This window comes from Orbicella franksi, chromosome 6 (assembly GCF_964199315.1).
Source record: "Orbicella franksi chromosome 6, jaOrbFran1.1, whole genome shotgun sequence".
Lineage (NCBI taxonomy): Eukaryota > Metazoa > Cnidaria > Anthozoa > Scleractinia > Merulinidae > Orbicella > Orbicella franksi.
In genome coordinates, this window is record NC_138150.1 from 9271460 (window position 1) to 9293879 (window position 22420).

Here is a 22420-nt window from a genome sequence, read left to right on the forward strand (position 1 = left end):
ATATGATAGTAGCAATCAGATAGAAGCCAGCCTTAATGGTTCACAACAATTAATGAGTAATTTTCTAGAAGGAAACTTATATTTATCGTCTTATTGAAGCAATGCATACGTTTCACTTTTTTTTCCGCGAACTATTTTTAACAGTGGTAGAAGTTAAACAAGTTAACCCACTCCGTGAAAAATATTGCCTTTAAAATTATGTTTCTTACGACAATGACCCTTCAAGATCCAGAACACCTGTTGTTGTAATCGCTGCAAAAGCGTAAATACGTCTTTATTAGGTTATCCTTGTGTTTTCTGTTTTCTCGAGGTCGGCGATGGACAGCCCTGACTAGCCTAAGTCCGGAGAAGAAAAGGTAATAAATTCACTGAAATTCTGTTGCTTATTTGGATAATTAATTAACGCTGGATATTAGGTTTAAGCGGTGACTATTGACGACTATTCGTCACTATTCGCCACTTTTCGCGACCGTTCGCCATTGTTCGCGCTATTCGAGACTATTCGCTATTCGTTATTCGTGACTATTCGCTATTCGCTATTCGGGTTTTCCAGACACCCCTTGAAACGCGCGATTAGAGAAAAGTCGTCAGGCAGAAGTTCAGAGAAAATACGAGGCAAAGCCCCAGGGAAAGGAAGTCACAAAATGATGGCGGATTTCCCATTACAATTCGTCTTGACAGAGAAGGAAGTGGATGTTAGCAAGTGTGTTATCACAAAAAGGTAACTATTTCCGTTTACTGCTGTAACGAAAGTGTACTTTATCTGATTTCTGGTTCTGCTCGGTACAGTTTTGCTTTGCATGCCGGTCTTTCCTTTGTTCTTGCCTTCCTTTACGGCGATTCGGCTTAGAAGATTTATCTTAGGCTATCAGTTATCAAAGGGTGCATTCCCTGGGCGTGATCTGGATCAGGATCAGTGATTCAAGATCACTCAGATCAACAGTGCTAAAACTGCTAAATTTTTGCTTTAATTTTCCAGACTAGGCTGAGCTTCAAGGGTTTATTCAACTCTGTGCCGTGTTTATCAACCTGAGCAGAAAGTCTTACTCCACGGCGGGCTGAAATCTACCAAACGGTTTACCTCATCACAGAAGGACTTTCATTTCTGTGCAAGTCCGCATTGTTACCAGACTGCAGTTTCTTCACTGGACGTTACACAGGTTATAGATTCTCAGTACATTTTTTGTTACCTTTTGTTACTAAGCAAGCTAGCTAACTGAATCTCCAAGTTATACCCACCTTTCGTAATTAAAAGTAAGGAGCTGTCGTTTCCGAATTACACCGCAGTCTGAAGTTTTTCTTCGTGCTTTCTTCGGAGTACTGAAGTATTTTCACATTCGGTTTTCGATGAAGATTTTGAATCGTCTAAGTTGTCGAACCGCGGTATATATAAAGGATAAGCTTTATTTCTTTTTGTCTGACATTGCTTATGTCTATCCGCCGCTGTACTGTGTCTTCCACGCCTCGAGATGAATAGTGATTTTTGCTGTGTTTCTTACTAGATTTTCTTCGTAAATCTTTACCCTAAACATTACTGTAATTTATAAATACTTTAAAGCATGTGTCGTCTTTGTTCGCCATGCTGGTTGTCCGTGCTTAAATTTGCATCAAGCTGCTGTATCCGTCGATCATTTTCAATTTGACCGCTTCGTACTGAATTTCACTTTCACTTTCCTGAATTCGTTTAAAATAGATTGACGGGCTCTTAGCCAATGAGGTTCCGGATCTCTCTCAGGATTGAATAGTTCCTATGAGTGCGTGTTGTCAGTGGTTTATTGAGCAGTATGTTAGTAAGGTAGCACGTATCGAATTGGCGAGTTTGTCTTTGATTGAAATATTTGAAGTGAACCTCAAACGCATGCTTTGACGTGGGTAGATTTTACCGGATTTCATGGCCTGGACGTTTGTGAGAATTTGAAGCGCAAGTGTCAGTATTTTTGATGGAAAAAGGTTAACAACCTTAACAGGAGAACAGTGGCTAACCAAATTACTACTAGCCAATAAAGGGTAGCAACAGAAGCGTAGCGACCATATAATTGTATTTACGCACGTGCGTACCTCCACAAATCTGAAAAAAATATATTTAATTTATATTTTATCTCGTTCCACATTACTCCTCGGAAGGGTTTGGGGACTGCTCTCGTCGCGCTCGTTTGCTGAAGCACGTTTAATAAGTTAAGCAAACACCGTGAGCAAACAACTTTCTGGCGTAAATAAGGCCACTAGCGTGACGTTTATTTTTCTCAAATATCCTATCTTAAAATAACAAGCATTTGATGATATCTTCAGCAAAGGTGGGGCACGAAAAAACCGCCACAAGCCACACAATGTGGCCGCCCCACCAAGACGAGAGCAGAACCCAGCCGACGATGAAAAATTGATTTTACTGATTCTTTTATCCGGTTAAATATCAGAATAACGTTAAAAGTGCTTCTAATAAAACCCAAGTATGCCAAGTCTTGAAGCAGCCCAAGTCTGACCTCCGAAGAGATGACAAGTGTCAACTTGTTATTGTAGATCTGTAGTGTGAATACGCGTAATTAACGAGCCGCAGCTCCTGACTGCCCGGCATGTTAATCACACTTCACCTACAGCAACTTAAGGCTACAAGCAAGAATAGTGCCACAGCTCATAACTGACTGGCGTGTTAAGTACGTAACGCTACTAAAGGGATACGTATAACTATAGGCATGAACAGTGCCACAGCTCATGACTGACTGGTGTGTCCATGCCATTAGAGACACTACATTACACTACAGTAAATATTTCATCAATCAACAGCACCTACGCACCGACAAGGACGATAAGAAAGTTAATTAGCGGCAAGGGTGTCGTTTCGGATATATGGCTTTTAAAAATGCATCGGACTTCCAGCGACCAAGAGCCCTGATCTGAGAATCGGAGAAACCTAGGTCAGCAGCGTGACAGGCAGCCCCGATGCGAAAGCTGTGCCTTTTGTATCGCCCCGAATCAAGAGCACAAAACGATAGGCAAGAGCGAAGTTGAGCATTGAACTGAGTTATGGTGACGGGACGGTTGTGTATGCAGAACAGCGGACCTGGCGAAAACAACCTTACTTTGCAGTAATCGAGCATCATCTGCACTGGGCAAAATGGAGAAGCAGGGTCGCGTGCAATAATTATGTCCACCGGCCGGTTGCTGGTGTTATGTTTGAAGTGACAAATAGTTATCTTTAGGGATCGTATGCAGCCGTCCGCCGATAAGAACGACTTCAGCCAATACTAGAGGGAAATGATTCAAACAATATTTGATGTAAAATCTACGATCTTAAGGTTCCCAAATCGGCCATCTCATTCTGTTCCTTACGTTATTTTCTGCCTCTGCATTAGGCGTTTTATTATTATTTGATAATTTTTTTCGTATATTTTTTTGATTTTTTTTGTTATTCACTTCCTCGCATGTAGGAACGAATATTTATAAGAAATTACTTAATACAGACAGAATTAATTATGACCTACCAAAGGTGAAATTAACAATAACAGCCGAAGAGTAGTGATAAACCAGAACTCAGTATGAGAAATATTTTGTCTGGTTGATAATAATCAAGACTGGTTTTTACTGGCGCATTAAGCATGAGCATCAAACGTATTCTTCTGACGAAAGGCCACGCTGGTTATCAGCATCTCATTTGCACCTGCTTATCTCGATGCGCACTAAGGACATTTAGCCTTTCTTGAAATCAAAAATCATGGATTCCTGAAATCTAGTGAACAAAGAAAGATTGCAGAATCAAACGCCGAGTTTAAGGCGTTTTTGAAGGCGTTTTTAAGGCGCTTTTTAAGGCGTTTATGAGTGCTACGGTTACAGAATAAAATGAGCTTAATCCTTATGACTACCGGTTACCATTTGCATATGTTCGTAACGATCACTGGACTTTTTTCGGCCACATGATAGTAGCAATCAGATCGAAGCCAGGATTAATGGTTCACAATAATTAAAATGAGTAATTTTCTAGAAGGAAACATATTTATCTTCTTATTGAAGCAATGCATACCTTTCACTTCTTTTTCCGCGAACTATTTTTAACAGCGGTAGAAATTAAACAAGTTAACCCACTCCGTGAAAAATATTACCATTAAAATTAAGTTTCTTACGACAATGACCCTTCAAGATCCAGAACACCTGCAGTTTTGACGTAAAGTGTCGATCGGTATTTGCGTCTATTACGATAGGCCGTGTCGTGCGACTTGGGCACAATCATAACCAAGGCAAGTTTTAAGAGTGTTACGTCTGCAACACGCACGGGCTGACATGTTTAGGCGCAATGACATTACTTGTAGTCGTCATTGATCTTCCTGTTTGTATGCTTGCGTCGTATCGCAAAAGGTAGTAAACCCTTCCAGGGTGACGAGAGCTCGAACAAAGGACCGCTTATACTTGGTCGCTGATCCCAGTGTGTACACTAGTGAACAGACGCACAAAAACAGAAGGAAAAAAGAACGTTGTACACCCAGCTCAGCCTTTTAAAAAAGTGAAACTTAATAGCACGTGCTGAAACATTCATGGTGGGTTTCGGTAAAGTCTGAGACGTATGTTAATCATAGCACGGAGGTTCATTTGCATTTGAAAAGACTCCCCGCATTACTTCAATTGCAAGCTAGTGCGAAAATACGAACATGGCCTTACTTCGTGACAATTTCGCTGCAGCAAACTTTTCTTCTTTATTAGGTAAAAATTTGGCATATTACTTCGTGCGTAAATTTTCATGCACTTTCTGCAAAACCTGTACGGAAAGCAGTGTTTCTTCAAAGTTGAATGTGAAGAATTTAAGATCAAAGCAACAGCGCTAAAACTCCTACGTTTTTGTTTTGATTTTCCAGACTAGGCTGAGTTTCAAGGGTTTATTGAACTGCGTGCCGTTTTTATTAACCTGAGCAGAAAGTCTTACTCCACGGCGGGTTGAAATCTACCCAACGGTTTACCTCATCACAGAAGGACTTTCATTTCTGTAAAAGTCCGCATTGTTACCAGACTGAAGTTTCTTCACTGGACGTTACACAGGTTAGATTTTCAGTAGATTTTTTGTTACCTTTTGTTACTAAGCAAGCTAACTAACTGAATCTCCAAGTTGTACGCACCTTTCGTATTTAAAAGTAAGGAGTTGCCGTTTCCGAATTACGCCGCAGTCTGAAGTTTTTCTTCGTGCTTTCTTCGGAGTACTGAAGTATTTTCACATTCGGTTTTCGATGAAGATTTTGAATCGCCTTAGTTGTCGAACCACGGTATATCTGAAAGATAAGCTTTATTTTCTTTTTGACTGACATTGCTTAATATGTCTATCCACCGTTGTCTTCCACGCCTCGAGATGAATAGTAATTTTTGCTGTGTTTCGTACTAGATTTTCTTCGTAAATCTTTACCTTAAACATTATTGTAAATACTTAAGGCATGTGTCGCCTTTGTTCGCCATGCTGATTGTCCGTGCTCAAATTTGCATCAAGCCGCTGTATCCGTCGATCATTTTCAATTTAACCACTTCGCACCGAATTTCACTTTCACTTTCCTTAATTCGTTTAAAATAGATTGCGAGCTCTTAGCGAATGAGTCCAGATCTCTATCAGGATTGAGTAGTTCCTGTGAGTGCTTGTTGTCAGTGGTTTATTGAGCAGTATGTTAGTAAGGTAGCACGTATCGAGTTGGCGAGTTTGTCGTTGTTTGATTGAAATATTTGAAATGAGCCCCAAACCCATGCCTTGACGTGGGTAGATTTTACCGGATTTCATGGCCTGGACGTTTGTGAGAATTTGAAACGCAAATGTCAGTATTTTTGATGGAAAAAGGTTAACAGAAGAACAGTGGCTAACCAAATTACTACTAGCCAATAAAAGGTAGCAACAGAAGCGTAGCGACCATATAATTATATTTACGCACGTGCGCACATGCGCACGTGCGTACCTCCACAAATCTGAAAAAAAAAAGTTTCATTTTCATATTCGGCGAAAAGCGTCTATTAAGGAGATCGGTTGGTTTGACAACGTCTGTACTACGAAAACATGGCGAATATTCAAAAGGCTATTCAGTTCAATACTAAAGTTTGACAATCAAGCGAGCAAGCAATGAATCAATCTTTAATTAAAGAGCGTAGCACACAATAGTTGTATTAAAAACTAACGAGCCTCTGATACCGTTAATTAAGAATAATTAAGAAAAATTAAAAATCCAACTATACAAAAAAAGATAAATTGTCCATTCAAAAATGTTTTCAAAGTCACAAGAGGGAGAACAAAAAATTAAAAGGCAGGGATAATAAAGGTAGGAAATAAGGGAGTATGGGACGAGAGGGAATACCTTTTGATGAAATGATCTCAACTTAACTGAAACCTTTTATAGGCCGGCCTCTCTCGGAGCTTCACTTTGTTTACTTCACTTTTTTGTTGTTGTTGTTCTTTGAATTTATTTAGGCGCACAATGTAGTGCCAGGTCATTTGACGAATGATCCTATTTATTTATTTTTTTCCCTTCCCGATTAGTAAACCTCTTTTTTGATCGTAAGTTGACCAATCATGAGCGGCATATTTTGTTGAGTATATTATGCTGTATTTTGTTGTCACAACAATCCAACACCGGTTCAAATGTTTCACTATTAGATTATTTGAACCAAAAGAATTCATAGTCTGAGACGTCTGATGATGGCCAGTATTTCTTGGCTGGGATGCAGTACCAAGTACTTCCTGTTATTACTTGCTGTTACTGGTTTATCCATCCTCCCATCTGCCTGGTGTCAGTATTGTAACAGCAACAATCCCGGTAAGTTATAATATCAGCACTATATTGAAATGGACTAAATAACAATATACATATCTAGGAGATGGGTTGGCCAGCGGTTGCAAAATAGGAAATATTAGAACACAGTTTATTTGAACTGTGGTGATTAAGACGTCAACGCCTCCAGGGCACCTTGTTGACGAAGGAGGGTTAAACAAAGGCAAGGATGGTGATTGTTTGAAAAGACAAAACAGAATTACAATAAGAACTGAGGGGTCGAGAAAGCAATAGCTATGTTCCGTAAAACTTGGCCGTTAAGAACTTACATTTTTGCATGTTTTAAGCATCATAACACAAAGCTTTGATCTCTAGCAAATTGACTTGTGTAACGAATACGTGCATCTATTGAAACATGTCTTTTGGTCTCTTTTTTTCCCTTTGCAACCAGGCGAACCTAGGATTGAAATAACTCCGCCATCCAGCAAGCTACATGTAACTGTTAATGAAACTGTTAACTTGACTTGCACTGCTTGGCAAGCTGATAGTCACAAGAGTGAAAAAACAAAACCAAAACAAATTGAATGGTTTGACCCACAAGATAAACGATTCGGGAATAAATGTTACGCTGACTCGCCACGAGCTACACACATGAGCTGCACAGTTACAGTTAGTGCCCTGACGAACGAAACATTTGGTAAATACACTTGCAGAGCGAGGAATGGTATAGATGTCTGCAGCACCAAAAAAATTCTTGTGCAAGGTAAGTAAAAAGAACTAATGAAATGATTGCAATTTCCTCCTTTCAAACAGAAAGTTAATTAATTTCATTCTAATTTACCTTAGTATAAATCTGCTAGCGTTTTATCACGAATGCCGCTCTCTGGCATGATTGGCTACGCTACTCACTATCTATTATATGATGGATAGTGAGTAGCGTAGCAGTTTGCACTTGTTAACATAATGACGGCCGCTTTTTGGCGTTTTCGAAGTGTCTGTGAAAAGGATTTATATAAAGTTTTAAACGACTACTAGATTTATACTAAAACAATTAGATTATTGGCTCTCGATTTCTATGCGTGATTTTTGACTCGGGCTCATAGTATAATTGTTTATTAGAAATAAAAATAAAACTTAAAACAAAATATTAACCTAACTTGGACTATTCCAATAGCAGGACAGGTAAAATTGTCTATGATTAGTTTTACACTTATATTTTTAATCCATTTCTAATTCTTCTTCTTCTACAACTTATGATAACAAATTCCAAATATTAGTAACATTCGTCAAATGACCCGGCACTGCGTTTTAGGCCTAAATAATTTCAAAGGACAAAAAAGTAGTATTTGTACATTTACATGTGATTGTCGACAAGGAACATTCCGTGGATATAAGGGTAGCAAGGGACAAATCATGGTGAGTGTGTAAGAACCTTTTTGCGATCTAGCTTGCTTTCAGCTTTACCACATAAGTTCCGATAATATTAGCTGAAAATCTTCCGTTGTTGTTGTTAAATCATAATGTAATAACTTAAACCACCACTCCCTCCCCCTTAAGTATTTAGCGGAGGTACACGACCGCCATTTTGATCCCAAAAGTGTTTTATGGGAAGTGAACGTGTCCGGCTGTGCATGCACATTGTATTGTTCTTATCGATGTATTTCTTTAACCCATAATGCTAACAATGTGCCAAATAAATCATATTTTAGGTCTGACTTACCAACGTGCACGTGACGCAAGACGTTTTGGTTCGGTAGGGAAGGCAGAATCTATCAATACTCCAGTTAATATGACCAACCACGGTTTAGAAAGTAAGCTGTTTATCTCATATTCATATGACAAAAACCTTTTTTTTCTCTTGTATTCACTTTGTAAATAGCTGTTGTAAAGAGTTTCAGCATGAGATCCCCAAATCCAACAAAGAAAGGTCAGGCAATCATTTTAATTAGTATTTTTAACTATTTTACGTTTAGGAATTCGGAGGTTTTAAAAAGGACTCCCGATAAAATGAACTGTCCCTTACGTGCAATACGTGACTTATTATCCACATCAAGCGGATTTGTAGCTACACTGCTTACGTCCATAAGCAATTTTATTTTACACGTTCTAGGGAAGTAACGAATTGTTATCATTAACGAGTTTAAAGTATGTCACAACTCAGCCTCTTCGGGGGCTGCAATGATTTTATTCAATAAAGCTATCTACCTATCTATCTTTATCTATCCACTCTGTAGACAAAAGTCCAGAGATCGTCAACGTTCCAGTCAACCGAACTGCTGTTCTCGGATCCAATGTGACTTTTAATTGCACTGCCACTGGTTATCCCAAACCGACCATCACGTGGGTAAAAGAAAATGATTCAAGTTCTGTTCAATACAACCCAACGCCAGAGATCTTAACAGGCGATGGCAATAGCATTTTCAGCCAGTTGGTTATAACAGAAGTCAAGAGCAATGATTATGGTATATATCATTGTGTTGCAAAGAACAGTGCTGGAGTAAAGACTTCAAGTGCGACATTAGGATATAGAGGTATTTTCTGTTGTGTTTTTGGTTTCTAATATATGGGGGGATGGGGTGGGGGCACTTTCTGCTGAACTTTTGATTAACGTACTTTGACACATGACATCCTATCGTACTGTTATAAGTAGTGGCAGCCAAACTGGTAAAACAGGTGATTTAGAATAATAGTCTTATATTCTTCTATTATTTATTTATTTATTTATTGTAAATTTCTATATCTTCTGTTATTTATTATTTCTACTTCTTTCTCTATTTCACTGAAACTGTACCGAATCTGATAAGCTGCAAGCATAGTCAACCATTATTCAGAGTAAAATTAAAATTTAGTGCAGGATGCGAAATTCAGTGCACTTTTAAGGTTGCTGTAGCAGGCAAACTTTTCCACTGGCGCTCATGTGAAAATGCCCGCGAACAAAGTAAACAAAGTTTAGAAGTATTTCATTGGTAAATGTCACAAATATCAAATGTTTCTCGGGGAACCAGACTAAACCAAAACTGGACTTTTCTTTTCTAAGAAACAAGCTAGAAGCTACGAACATATTGAGAGAATGTTAATATTATATTTATACGAGAATAATCGATTTTATTCTTGTTTTATTCACTCCGTAAATAGATGATGCGCCCAGCGTTGAGGGAACGGAAGGTCAGGAAATTATTAAGAGAATTATTACAACTGTTGTTTTTAATAATTATTTCATGTTTAAAACCTTAGGAGTTTTAAAAAAAAAGGACTCCCGTAAAATAAAGGGTACATTACGTCCAATACGTTTTCGATGAATTAGATGAAACGGATTTGAAGTATCACTGCCTTGTAACCAATACGTTGATAAGCATTCATTTTATTTTTTTATTTATTCATTTATTTTTTTTTTTTTGCTGCGATGATCTGAGAAAATTGCTTTCCTTGTGCTATTGCCTTCAGCTCAATATTTGAAGGAGGGAGGGGTCCAAGTCTTAAAAAGTAAGTACTTTTCTATCTATAGCCGCAGGTATCTGCAGGATCTAGAAACACTGGTCTTAGTGTAGGAGCGCCTTCTTATAACACTTATCTCTAATTTTGTTTTTTAGGGCCATCAGCAACAAGTAAAAGGAAAAATGTCGAGATCACAGCCATCATTGTGCCTTTGTCCGTTGCCATTATGTTTTTGGGGGGTGTCAGTGTATTTTGGCAATACTTCAGAGCGCGATGTCTTCGTAATCAGGTAGTTTAAAATATGACAGTACATTGCTTCTGTCATATTTCTCAGTGGTGAAAAAATCAGCGAGATGCCGTACTTAAACGTGTTTATCTACTAAAGCCAGAAAATTGTCTGTAAATCTTAGCATACTAACGTTTGACAAAAAAAAAAAACATAGACTTGTAAAATATGCAACACAAAGGTGTAACAACAAGAAAATAGAGGAATTTCCATGTTCTGTTTTCTGATGAGCATGGAATCATCCCGACAAAGGACATGTAGATACGGGCAAGATTAGAAGGAGACATTTTTTGCCGAAAATCTGCTTGTCCCGTAATATGTACCCTCAAGCGCTTTTATTTACTGTATTTTCCTGTGTTAGGCATTTGTTCATAAGTAGGTCACGTTCTGCGTTTCTCGTCACGTTATAGAGCAAAAAACAGAAAGGTGTTTGGTCACTTTCTGGGCTGCTCGATGTGGACGTTTTTGTTTAATAGAATTACACCCCTCGATCACCAATGCATCTGAGCAGCCCCACCCCTGGGTCCACGTTTTGCATATTTTGTTACATAGTTTCCTTCCATGAAGACAAAATAGTTTTAAACACGTACGGTGACGTATTTTTACTATTCTTTCTAGACATACGACAACAAAGACCCTGAGCAGGGCGTTAAATTCACCGGGCAGATACAAGAGGAAGACCAACTCAAAAACATCTATGATTACATCGACAACAATCCAGCACCCCAAGAACACGAGGTGCCACTTTCACGACACAGTCCTGAGGAAAACCCCTTATTAGGTGTTGAAAGTCAAGTCAAGAAGCCTCTTCAAGCAAGACCACTGTCTCCGATTCCACAAATTGAAAAGGAGAGTCAAAGAATGGAAGAAAACTCGGAACATAATGTGACCTGTTTGGGTATGTTGCAGTCAGAAACCCAGAATCCTAATTTTCAGACGCCAGGTGGTGGAGATAGAGGCAACATCCTTGACGGACAAGACATCCCCTTGGATATTGAAAAGAACACTAATCTTATTGTAGTTTGGCAAAAGACTGAAAAGGAACCTGGGTTACTGCCCTCACGTGGTTCCATGAGTGAACTAGAAGCTGAAACAAAGCCAAAGCTAGGTGCTTTAGGTGTTGGCTTTTCACCTGCCTATGAGCCCCCAAAAGTTACAGAGTTGCTGCCAGCACTGGACTTTGAAGCCACGCCTCTCAGTCCTCCAAAGCCTACCAAAGAAACTAAACAGGGCACAAATTATAATGAAAGTTGTTCTAGCAATTCCCAAGAGATCGAGGAAGACTATGAAATCGATCTAAAAAGACTTGAAGTCCGAGATGAAGTGCTTGGAGAAGGGGAATTTGGAATTGTTTATAAAGGACGCTATCATTGTAAGGATACGAAAGTCATTGATGTAGCAGTGAAACAGTTGAAAGGTATGTATGTAGATAGTGAATTCATTCCTTGCGTCGGTTATACTGCATCTCAGTCAGCACAAGACAAAATCGTCTGGTTCTCATGACTATTTTTATCATATTTTTAATCTATACCATCACGCCTCAACTGACCAATCAGTTTCATCGGACCAGACTTGACCAGACTTTACTCTAAAGATGACTTCCTTTCGGGTTGTCTAAAAGTTAGTCAGCAATAACAGTTCTTTTCAGAACTTCCATCACCCGGATGATCACACAATCACACTGTGCGAATTTAACTTAACTTAGCTGTAAATATTTGTGGAAAAAAAAAATGGAAATCAAATTTAAGATCACCTAAGGGCTCTTAAACGCATCATGTATTTCGCTATGTGTATACCGCCTCTATTAATCTAAAATAAACCATTTCCGAGGTACATTGTATCTCTGTTTCAAAACGAGTCTTCGTGCCAAACCTTTCAAATTAAAATGAGTTTGATTTGCATGAAAATAAACTTGTGGGTGGAACACATTTCCATATGAATGGTTTTGCACAAAGACTGGTTTTGATACCAGGGCACAAGGTGACTCGGAGGGGGCCTATTTGAGAATGGTGAGTGAATTACTAAACAAGGTTACCTTTCTTTTTTGTGAATGCATAGACACGGCTGATAAGACCGGGAAAGTTGCCCTACTCAGTGAAATACAGATTTTGAAGCGGGCTGGACGGCATCCTAATATAGTCAACTTGGTTGGCGCGTGCACCCAGGGTGGTAAGTTGCCAAGAAATCATCACGTGACCATGAGCTAATAAAACTTGATAATAAAATGAGCTGTCTCTACGTTTCCAGACACCTAGCAGTTATTCAATGATTTTATACTAGTTCCAGGATGTTCAAAGCACGATTAAGCTGATCCAGGACAAACTTAAATTTCCATTTCATTTTTGTAACGTTTCAGTTCCTTCGCCCTTCAGTTCTGACTCGGTAAGATGAAGAGGGGTTAAGTATCTGTTCGAGCTAAGCCCATCCGGCGAACGTTTATAAATCCGGTTTTTGTCACGTCATTCTGTAGAATGATGAGACAAGGAGTGTTTCTACTGAGCCCCTGGATGAGGTGCTAGTCCATCGGAGGGTTACTAAGAGAGGCACAGGTGTCTGACCCAAGTACACAACAGAATGGCCCCAGGCAGGGCTCGCACCCAGAGCATTTACTGCAGCGCATAATCCATTTGGCTGCTACTTGACTGGACTAATCTTAAAATATACAAAACAAAAATAGAATAAAAACACTTTAACTCTTATGGTGGTTTCACTGTCGAGCCATCAAAAAGTAAAATCTTAGGCATTCAATAAATAAAGAATCTGGCACACGGCAGATGATTGATTTATAAACACCGTCGTCAAGATTTAGGTCTGTGCGGTTTTTCATTCGCGCTTTATTCAGAGAAGAGAAGTTTATTCGAAGTTTATTTGTGTTACCCAAATTTATAGAGCATTGTATCGAGACGTAAAGTAACGGAAACATCTATCATTGAATTTTGCTACTGAGACGAAAACTCAGAACTCTAAAGCACCGACACATTGAAATTAATACTTCTTCTAAACTTAACTCAGAACTGTTTACTTAGCAAAAACGTGAGCGATAACTCATAGTTTGGCCTACGAGATAACCTTCAAGTCGGGCCGCCATTTTAATGTCACCCAACGCAATATTTGGAAATTCAAACAAATTCAGTCGAACCCGGTCGAGCTCGAACGTTGTAAAATGTCAAATTCTTAGAGGGTCTTACATCTGATGGAACTAGAACCTCGGAAGGATTGGTATTTTTTAAATTTTGGTATATGAATACATTACATGAAAATCAGGAACAGGGAGTGGGGCACCGGGACAGCGAGAAAGTGTCCGCGCTGATTTATGACTAAATATTCATGAAACTTGGATACTGTTCAAAATATACGGAGACCCGTCTCACGGGTCTTAAAGAAGCCCAGGCTAAATAAAGCCAACCGCTATTTTTTATTTGGTTAGAAAATATTCTTCTGGTCACTGATTTGATTCCCCGAGGAACCCTTGAAAGTTTGTTGACTTCCAAGCCTGCCCCTGGTGAGCACGGCAAGTACGAGAATATCAAATGTGCGCTGAATGATCGGGAGCTGATAAAAATTGCTCTCCAGATCGCCTCAGGAATGCAGCACTTGGAAAGCAAGAAGGTGCGTGATACATCGTGTACAGTGTACTTGTACTATGAAAATATAGTTCCGAAGTTTCTTGTTCTGGCTCTACAAGAAAACATAGCCAAGTTTTGCTGCGTCAAATGCCAAGAAAGGAAATGCATTTCATCTTCTCCGATTTGCAACAAATTGTCAATAAATGTCTAAGTGTATGTAAATATAGTTTCACTGAAACGGAAGCTGTCTCCGCTTGAATAGTATAATGCAAAAAATTGCTTCTTGTTGAGGACAAAATTGGTCATTCAGCTGTGGAATTTTCCTGTACCTTCATTTCGTATGAAGTTATTTTGTAATCATGACGACCAAACGTTGCTCGCTTCGTCATAATGGCAACCTTTTGACTTCATAAAAGAATATCATAACTTCATTTTACCAGTTGCTGCTGTTTTGAGCTAGGTTATTTTGCATGTTCCAGAATTTATGGAAACGCCTCATGTGCTTTTTTCTACAGTGTATTCATGGCGACTTAGCAGCAAGAAATGTCCTTATTGACGAAAATAAAGTTGCTAAACTTGGAGACTTTGGATTGGCAAGAGATATCTCAGATCGTGGCATATACAACAAGACGTCCAATGTAAGTGCAGGATAGACACCGAACACGCTGCCGTCAGACCCAAAAAAACACGGCTACTTTGCACCACAGAATGAACGCAAAAACGCAAAGAAATTGCACGTCTCTTTTGTCAAGCGCAGGGAAGAAACGCGGGCGAATGAGTCAAATAGTTCGATATGGGCAGTGCGAGTATTTAAACAAAGAATACCAAACGTTGTTGTTTTTTTTCAAAAAACAGGTGGAATTGGTCTTTGTCAGTAAACTGTAATTTACTCTAAAAAGACTAAAAAGCTAAAAAGCGGAAAATGAATATTGACGAGTCTACTTTTAAACAGACGTAATCTCTAGTTCCTGTATGTTACTGATATTAACCTTATAATTACGTTGAAAATTGCAATAACTCAACATATCTCATATTATATCCATGGAAAGCAGGTTTCGGTTCGATATATACTGGCGAAAGCTATTTTCCTCGGGTCATGCAATATATGTCTCATTCAATAAGCCAATACGTTTTATCATCAGAAATCAAACTAGGGTGTATTCATTTACTTTCATGTCAGTTAGTAATACCTGAGTACATTTTCTTCAACAGGGTAAGGTCGCCTGGAGATGGCTGTCTTTAGAATCATTGAGATATCTAGTCTATACATCACAGAGTGACGTGTAAGTAACGGAATCATGCTGTGTGCGTCAAATTCCAATAAGTGAGCTTTCTTGCTTGTTTTAAAATTGTCACGCCTTTTGTCACACCTTCTGCAACGAGGACTGAGCGACATCCAGGACAACACCTGGGAGAGGCTTAGTCTGCGTTTTATGTTTTACTTAAGAATCTTGCAATTGATGCATTCGGCGTATGTATTGACTTCCAACCAATAAAAACGTTCTCCAGTGCAGGCAGAATTTGGTCATCTTACTCCGCTATTGTTTAAAGCTCGAGGGGCTTTTGAGGTCTTTCTCCTGTAACTGCTAGTGAATTGAAATCATTACGATGAAAATTTGATTAATAGAAAGTACAAAAAACATTTCTTTTAAGGTCCATAACATGTAATAATGACGTCAAATGACGCGGAAATGACGCCGTCATTTTCTAATATTTGTCATATCTTGGATTAGCTTAGGAACTCTATTAAATGTCAGGAAACTATAGAAATGGCTCAATAATACTCAAAACGGATGAAAAAAAAAGAGCTGAATAAAAATGTGAAAGTTACTGGAATCAAGCTGAAGCATTGTTTTAAACACAACAAAATTCAAAATTCCACATAGTCTGAGTAGACTTGTGAGTTATTCTTGTTAATTCTTATCTTTTTTTTTTTTTTTTCAGATGGTCTTTTGGTATTGTCTTATGGGAAATTACCACCTTTGGTAAGTCTGTGAACATTTTTATGCACGTGGAAATGATTAAAGTACAATTAGATTTACTGCTCGAGATTTTCAAAGGTGGTGAAAACGAAAACCTCTGGCAACTGGAACAAGGAATGGACACGCGCTTCAAATTCTAACTGCTTGCATTTCGCTCTTGAATCAATTAATTGGTGACTAGGCCTCGTGTTCAGTACAGATCGAAATAATAATTATGCTTATGCTTTTTACCTTTTTTTCAATTTTGTTTTAAAAATGTATCTAAATTTTAAATTTATTCGTTTGAGTTATTTTTACAGTGGATTCAACTTATTCTAATTTCTATTACTTGTGCATGTATCGAAGCTGAACCTTATTTCATCGCCTTATCAGGTCAGCTCCCGTACCCTGATATAGGAACACCACGAGCTCTTGTAAGTTTCCTCTCCTCAGGAAGACGGATGCCTCGTCCCGACCATTGCACTGAGGAACTGTAAGTTCAGTATTCTGCTGCCACAATTATTTCAAATTACTAACCACTGACCTTTGTGTTTGGCCGGCACTTTCAAGAACTCGGGCCTATCGGCTCCTAGTACTGCAGAAAAATCTCGCGTAAAGAGCGTTTAACTCGAGCTTCCTTCAAATTCTCCAAACATGAATGATAATAAAAGATAAAGTACACTATATTTATTGTGAAAAGCTTCTTCATGGACGATGACATAATCTATGTTTCACATTTAATGTCCATTTTTCGACGGCGTTCACGTTCCCCGCCCACATTCCTCTTTCTTCCAAGCTAATGCAGTGTAATACAATGCCATTAAATGCTATTTTATGCAATGTCATGACATCACATTTCTTGCCAAATGCTGTGATTTGATGTGATAGTATTATCTTATTTTGTTTACAGATATGCACTTATGCAAAGCTGTTGGATGGAAAACCCCTTGATGAGGCCTACTTTTGAAGACATGACAAAACGGATCAAATGTCTCTTAAAGATATTTAAGGTATGTGTCGCTGGTTTACTTGTTACGGTAACTGTCAGTGCTTCTAACAATTCTATAGCGTTTTTTCTCCCTTTTTCTGTTTCTGTACATTTGTACTCTTATACAAGCTTTACTGAAAAAGATCTCGTTGGTAAATTTCTATTATGTGGTTTGTAACATTTCTGAAACTCATGAATAATCCATCAAGTTTAAACGAAGGAAATAGGACCGTGACGGTGTTTGGATATCCGATCTTAATTAGCATAGATTTTTACGATTTGAATTCTCAATTTTCTCCTTCGATTGATGGCGGATAGAAGAAATATCAAACACTCAAGACCGTGTTTGACCACATTACCAAACACCTCGAAGTTTGTCAAAAAATTCTCCGCTGCGTGTCGAATTTTCATCTTTCTTCTCGGTGTTTGGAACAGGCAAGACCGTGTTTGATCGCATCTCCAGAGACCGATGAGATCGTTCAAAATATGACGCGTAGCGGAGCATTTCTGACAAGCTTTGAGCAATTTCTCTGTATGTGATCAGAACTAAAACCCATCCCATCTGTCACTTCTGAAATGCTAAAATGCACGTTATTTTAAGCAACTCGGTAGTCGTCTAGGTTGTTAAGTAGTCAGCAGTACCTAGTTTAGCTTACTGCTTACCTTTCACCAGCCACTGACACTATTCTGCGTACCAAAAGAGTCCGATTCCGAGTCACTTCCAAGTCACCCATTTCTTGTAATGTTAGAAGAAATGAATACCAAAACGTAAGCCAGAACATAATTATACTGTGCCAAATTAGAAATCTCAGTCCGTGTCTTCGGCGTCTATAATTTCTATTTTTCTGCATATAAAGCCGATAAATATAAACACATACCGATATATGCAGCCAACAAATAGTTTTTTCTTTGGGTTTGCCATGTCAACCGAGCTCATGTGGAATTCCAGTGACTTTTGGCACCCTTATTCTATTCTGCATATGCAGACGATGAATACAAACACATTCTAATATAGGCAGAGAACAAATTTATTTGCGTCGTGATTGCCGTGTCAACCTCGATTATGTCCATATAAGCAGGTTATTTTCAGCATCCCGTGGACACGTCATTAATGAGTTTAGAAAAACTACAATGACAACCGCAAAGGGAAAAAGGTTTACTGAGGATTACAATGGCGTACCAGTGCATTAGAATTCTTAGTACATTTCTTTGCTGTCCTCTTCATTATCAAAACAACAATAGGGAGCTTTACCAATGACGACATGGATGTCGAGGACAACGCCTCATAAAATATGGATTTAAATTTTACCTTGCAATGTCGCAATCGCGTAGATTTGTTCAGTATGCCTATCGGTCTAAAAACTTGCTCAGGCAAAATATGCAATGACAGTGTTCATTTCCAAAGGAAGACAAGAAAAGTTAGCCACTGCGGTTCACGTTCTCCAAAATACGGAGAACTTAGTCATTTCACGTCGTTGTTTTGCAGAGGACTGCAAAGAAATGCACAAAGATTTATAACGCACGTGCACAGCTATTGTGTTGCTCATTAACCCTTTAGTTTGATAACATTCTCGTAGCCTTTGCCGTCGTGGTTTACTAAGGCTCCCCAATATGAAATGACCAAATTCTGTGTTGTGTGGAAAACGTGAACCTCGACGGCGAATTTTTGAAATATATATTTCGAATTTTACGCTGCGTTCCATATTCAGTTTGGAGAAAGAGAGACAAACTAAATGGCGTTAGATTATCCTTAGATGCGTACCCTTACCAAAACAGCTGTATTTTTAAACTGATTTTAAACTGTTTTGAACGTATTTTGACGATTTAAACAGTATTTTGAAGTCACTATAGGGTATTTTTGTCCTATTTTGTACAAAATTCAAAATTTTGCTTCTTGTTTGTAATGTATTTCAAGTATAGTTAAAACCTACTTCATGATATTGGAATGATTTTCACTCTGTTTTTAACGTAGTTTGAGCTCAAAACAGGGTTTAAATAGGGGATTTAAAATCTATTTTAATACTATGGCCACAAAAATTTCGTTCAAACAGTTTAAAAATTCTAGTTAAACCCTGTTTTGAAAGTTATGTTGGCAATGGCCGTAGGTTTAAAAAGTATTTTACAAATTTTCAGTGTTAAAATAGTCTTTAAATAGGATATTTAAAATGTAGTTGACATGCCAAGAACATAAAATATGTTTTAAATAGGAAGTTTAAAACCTATTTGAGATAGCAATTCATATTATAAGCTTTAAAATACAACCAAAACAGTCTGTTTTAAACATACATGTATTTTAAGTTTTAATCAGGCGAGTATACTATTTAAATAGTAGTTTTAAATAATGACAATAATGTCTATCTTAAAAACAGATTTTAAATACACTATTTTTGCACTATTTATAAATCTAGCCCAATGGAAATTTATAATTCAATCAACATAATTTGCATCCCCTTTTTGAAAACTGCTTTAGTGTGTAAGCTTTTAAGACTCTCTCAATATCAAAATCAATCAAAAATTTAGCCAAGCCAAAAACATGAATCTGTGGACAAACAAACCTTTTCGCAAAATAGCACTCTCTTGCCGCCCTGCATGTACATGTATTCCTGTCTTTCTTTTTTTTCGAAGTATCAAGCACTGTTTATAACCAAAATGGCAGGCAAAGACTGAACAACTCCAGGACTTCCCAGAGGAGTTTTTCGAAAGGCGTTAAAGTAAATCCCAGTCTTCTCTAAAAGGACATGGTCACAGATGCCATGTTTGTTCACAAGTGAGGTTCAGGTTGAGAGCATGTGCTAAGCCGCATGTACATGCACAATATATAAGTTCTATCAAAAGTGTCATCACTTTAAAAATTTACCAGGAGCAATCAAATCTCTGAAAGCAGCAACTAATAACTCAAGGAAAATTGATCCAAGTAATTGGTTGACATTACTTATTACTGATTGGGGCTACTCCTAATGGCAAAACATGCCATCACTCACAAAGTAGACCAGAATTAAGATCTCACAATCAAATCACAAAAAAATCACATCTACTCAATATTAAAAAGAAAATTTCAAGGTACATGTAACTAGCTTGCAGTAATTAGCAAATTATTGATTGTGGTCAGTCATCATGTACGTGCTTCAAGATTACATAATTTACATACATGTAATTTTGGCAGAAAGTGTCCCACTCACAGTGTGCACATGAAAGATCTCAAAACAAATCACAAGAAATGACAACCACTGAATATGAAAAAGAAAATTGCTTGTAGTAATCAGCCAGTTATTTATTGTGGTCCTTCATCATGGTATACATGCTTCAAGATCTTGCAAAAGTGCTGTCACTCACAAAGTACACCAAAATCAAGATCTCACAACCAAATTCCTTTTTTTTTTGTTCTCTCAAACAATTCTTTTTTTCCTGTTTCCCATATGAGCAGTTACAGTTTTCCAGATTTGACAGTCATTTAATTTTGAAGTCAAAAGTGGTTTGAACTAATATTTGTGTACAACAGTTTAGTCATTATTGTTAACAATGTAGGAAATCCATTTTTTTTTTTTTGTCTAAACAGTTGTTAATGATAAAAGTTGTTGTTCCAGTCTGTTATGAGCAGACTTATGTTGAATTTAGTGGTTGGTTTCAATGACAGATGCTGTGACCAGGCTAATATTATGAGAGTCTGTGCTCTGATCTGTTAACAAGAGGCATTCACTACTAACAGCACAGCAAGCTGGCAAAAAGTGCCAGTTCCACAATAACTGTGAATAATAATTATTATTGGATGAGGTTGAGCAAAATATCAAGATTTGTCAGTGGCAAGCAGATCAATTATTTCCCGAAGCTGAAGGCTGAGGCAAATAATTGATCTGTGACCACCCAGTTTGGTTTCACATTTAAATCACTCTCTGACAGCTCAGCGAAGCGATCTGCCATTTAAATTATTTCACCTGAGAGCTTGGTTTCAATTACACATGAGAGGAAAATTTAATATTATTTGCAGCAAACACATTTACACGGCACTATGCATGAGCAGATCATTATTTGTAGGCAGTTATTTACACGTCACTTGGTGGGCTCTCTGCCAATAAAAAGGAAGACAAAATGCACCAAATGATAAAAAGTTTTATTTTTCAGTTGTCAACAATAACATTTCAGAACACCTAGAGGCCTTTGCGCATTTGCTTGGATGCCATCTTGCAAACTAGAGCACAAGCTTCAAGATCTCGTGAACAACAACTACCGAACCAAGACTTGGAACATTTCATTATTAATTATGTACATGAATCAACTGCATTATCCACTTACCCATTCATTCATGTCCTAGTGGGCTATTCTGTAACTGGTTAAATTTACTCTGTTTCTTGAAAATGTTACAAGCAAAAGTGAATAAAGAACCCTCACTGGACCACATAAAAATGCCTTGGTGGTAAATCACACTGGTTCCGCAAATCTTTCCCAACTTAATTGTTTCATCTGCTTCAGTTTCTTGCAAAGAATGAAATACTTCAGCTACATGTAGTTTTCTGTGTTTTCATCCTTCTCTTATTACTTTGTCCTCTTGTCTTTCATTATTTTTTCTTCTTCTTGCCAGGTAATTTCTTCTTCCTGAACCTTGGTTGTGCTTAGCCATATTTTTTGGAAATATATCAACCTGCCACATAAATATAGTGCATTCATCTAATCAAAAATTTGTTGAATTTGAACTACACTGAATGCTTGTCTATCCCCCACTGAAGGTCAAAACTAACATGTGCATGGGGAGAAGTCCCTATCACTAGGCCCTTCAACCATTTTCCAGAGCCCCTTTGTGTGAATATCATTTTTGCCAAGAAATCTACACCCATAATAGAGAAGAATGAAAATAATTAAAGTAAAATTAACGATAGAAACAATAGGACGAATACAGGTTGAGTGACACCTAAAGTCGCAACCAAAATGCAAGGATTCGACTGTCCATGGCAGGCTTGGATTTCATGTGTTATAGCATGCAATTACTCAATACATGAACATGTGTACAACACATTCTTTCACGACAACAAAGTGCGATTCCATTCATTCGAATGTCCCAATTTTGTTCTTCGAGTGTTCGGACCCAATCGTTCGATTAAGTTCGATTGATTTCGATAAAGTTCGTTTAATCGAACGTTCCATTTGGTACGTGATTAGTTACGTCTGGAGCAAAGCCATGCATCTAAGAGAAAGCTTCTTTTATGAATAAACATTTGGCGCATCCAACCAAGAAATCGCCAAGCATTACCCGCGTATGTCTCAATGTAAAATACCTGAGAATACGCTTCAAAAAGTTACGAGGGTTGTAAACAAAAAAATGAAGTTTAAGCAGATAAAATAAACAGATACCGTACCGTTAAAAATCCTGGGCTAAGAACTACATGTATATCCAATGTGGCGATCGATGCGATCCTCTTGCTTCGTTTTGGCGGTCGTAACTTTTGGCGCAAACGGATTTTCCGGTCGAT

At 38.0% G+C, this 22420-nt stretch overlaps 1 protein-coding gene and 1 long non-coding RNA gene across 2 annotated transcripts; one reads left to right on the forward strand and one right to left on the reverse strand.

Annotated features, from left to right (window-relative positions):
• The first annotated feature begins 4138 nt into the window (after positions 1–4138).
• Positions 4139–17730, forward strand: LOC145490439 (uncharacterized). The gene is made up of 15 exons (XM_081469558.1): positions 4139–5022; positions 6608–6767; positions 7174–7485; positions 8957–9253; positions 9858–9887; positions 10313–10446; positions 11062–11860; positions 12502–12612; positions 13871–14052; positions 14525–14647; positions 15222–15292; positions 15954–15994; positions 16364–16463; positions 16881–16980; positions 17632–17730. The coding sequence occupies exons 2-15, from the start codon at positions 6647–6649 to the stop codon at positions 17728–17730; spliced, it is 2520 nt and encodes an 839-aa protein (XP_081325684.1). The 5' UTR covers positions 4139–5022; positions 6608–6646.
• Positions 17731–21049: 3319 nt separating this feature from the next.
• On the reverse strand, positions 21050–22420 carry LOC145491556 (uncharacterized). The gene is made up of 2 exons (XR_014049859.1): positions 22307–22420; positions 21050–21594 (listed from the first exon to the last, which is right to left on the reverse strand). It is a non-coding gene; the product is annotated as an uncharacterized LOC145491556 (long non-coding RNA).

What these genes read in the sequence shown, in the direction of transcription:
- LOC145490439 (XM_081469558.1), top strand. Translation starts at nt 6,647, where the DNA reads ATGATGGCCAGTATTTCTTGGCTGGGATGCAGTACCAAGTACTTCCTG. An exon ending in CGCGATGTCTTCGTAATCAG is followed by an intron (nt 10,447 to 11,061) that starts GTAGTTTAAAAT and finishes TATTCTTTCTAG; the next exon opens with ACATACGACAACAAAGACCC. An exon ending in TATACAACAAGACGTCCAAT is followed by an intron (nt 14,648 to 15,221) that starts GTAAGTGCAGGA and finishes TTTCTTCAACAG; the next exon opens with GGTAAGGTCGCCTGGAGATG.